Source organism: Volvox carteri, assembly GCF_000143455.1.
Source record: "Volvox carteri f. nagariensis unplaced genomic scaffold VOLCAscaffold_6, whole genome shotgun sequence".
NCBI classification, from domain to species: domain Eukaryota; kingdom Viridiplantae; phylum Chlorophyta; class Chlorophyceae; order Chlamydomonadales; family Volvocaceae; genus Volvox; species Volvox carteri.
Window position 1 is genome coordinate 573,249 of NW_003307549.1, and position 1,445 is coordinate 574,693.

General features: G+C 49.8%; 2 protein-coding genes across 2 annotated transcripts in view; one reads left to right on the forward strand and one right to left on the reverse strand.

Moving 5' to 3' along the window:
* Positions 1-653, reverse strand: part of VOLCADRAFT_103430 (uncharacterized protein) — a gene marked incomplete at its 5' end in the record, with an annotated part of 15,403 nt that extends 14,750 nt beyond the window's left edge. Inside the window, 2 exons of the mRNA XM_002947425.1 lie at positions 131-346; positions 547-653. Of these exons, the coding sequence (XP_002947471.1) occupies positions 131-346; positions 547-653 (323 nt within the window). The remainder of the gene's footprint in view (positions 1-130; positions 347-546) is intronic.
* A 324-nt stretch (positions 654-977) lies between these two features.
* VOLCADRAFT_87619 (uncharacterized protein) overlaps positions 978-1,445 on the forward strand; it is a gene marked incomplete at both ends in the record, with an annotated part of 3,960 nt that continues 3,492 nt past the window's right edge. The window contains one exon of the mRNA XM_002947292.1: positions 978-1,042. Within this exon, the coding sequence (XP_002947338.1) occupies positions 978-1,042 (65 nt within the window). The remainder of the gene's footprint in view (positions 1,043-1,445) is intronic.

Below are 1,445 nucleotides of genomic sequence, written 5' to 3' on the forward strand. Positions count from 1 at the left end.
TGACAAGTTTTTATCAGCGTTTTATAAAGCTGGGAATTTTAAAGACTGGGATTTGAAAAAAGGGAATAATACAGTCCTTTAACGGTTTAGATTCAGTGTTCTTTCTCCCTTCATCCACCAGCTGTCTGACCTGGTTGCGCTTTGGGTTTTCTTTAGTTCCCCAGTGCCCAGCCAACTACCGGCCCCCCGCTCGGCCCCTAGGTTGGCCCCTAGGGCGCAGCAGCATACCCGCATCCACGTTTTGTAGCAACGAAGCAGCTCATCACAATACTCCTGCTGGCCCATTACGGTGCACGCGAGGCTTGTTGCCCATGGAAGACCGCGCTGGATGCAGTGCTCCTTGACTCTGCACAGCGTGGGAGTGCGCAATTATGAATGGGAGGCCATTTGGAATTGCAGTATCGAGAGACTGCAATGGATGAGTGTAGAGTTGCTAGGCAACTACAGCTGCGTGAAGTGGATGGGAGAGGCCGCTGAAGGGGTTACACGGTTAGTACTGAAGTCTGACTTGCTGTATCGGTTGCCCGAAAACAGATGCTTGCACACCTTGTCTTCCATTCGCTGGGAGTAATGAGGTTCTTTATCCTGGGGGGCAGGTCATCGTAGACTCTGCCTCCAGCTATAGCCCTTTTAACAAGTTCCAAGGATGCCATTCTGATATCGTTTTTACAAATATGGCAGTATTAGAGAGAAATCGCATGCAAGCGCTTCATCGTCAGACCAGAAAGTGGCGTCTTTGCCAACGCGTCACATAATTGATTGTCTAATTTTCAGAGAACGGCATAATGATAAATTTTAGGAGCTCTCCATTCGGGCTTAGGCAGTGATTATTACGCATACGGTTGTACGAATTCGTTCCCATAGCTCGCAGGATACAAGTCGGATTACAGCACAATGTGATTTATACAAGAATGCATACTCCTACACCGAACGTGAAAGTACGCACTCTCTAATTGACAAAGCCAAACGAAAAAGTAATGGCGTCGGAAGGCACGGAAATGGAATTTTGCAAGGATCGGCAGATCCAAGGGATGGAAAGCAGGTGTGTGGCTATGATGGTGCATGCCGAGTGCACCTCGCAATGGTGGCACAACAATAGGTCACCACTAGCCGTTGGCTTGCGCCTGTCGGCTGAATGCCTCCGCCGGGGACCTCGCACGGCTGCCCACCCCTTAAACATTCTTCATTACCTCAATCTATGCTTATACCTTCTGCACTCTACACTCCATAGCCCCTTGCTGCCCAGACGTCGAACTCACCATCTCTCCCACGTTCCGGACCACGTCGTTCCTGTAGTACTTCTCTCCCCGCGTCCTTATACTACATTCCACCCCAAACCACTTACCACACACCGCGGACTCCTTTGAAACGGCAAAAGTTGAATCGCTCTTCGAACCCCATTCTTCGCCGCTTTCCTATGCCAGAAAAACTTTACGCTCCTCCTT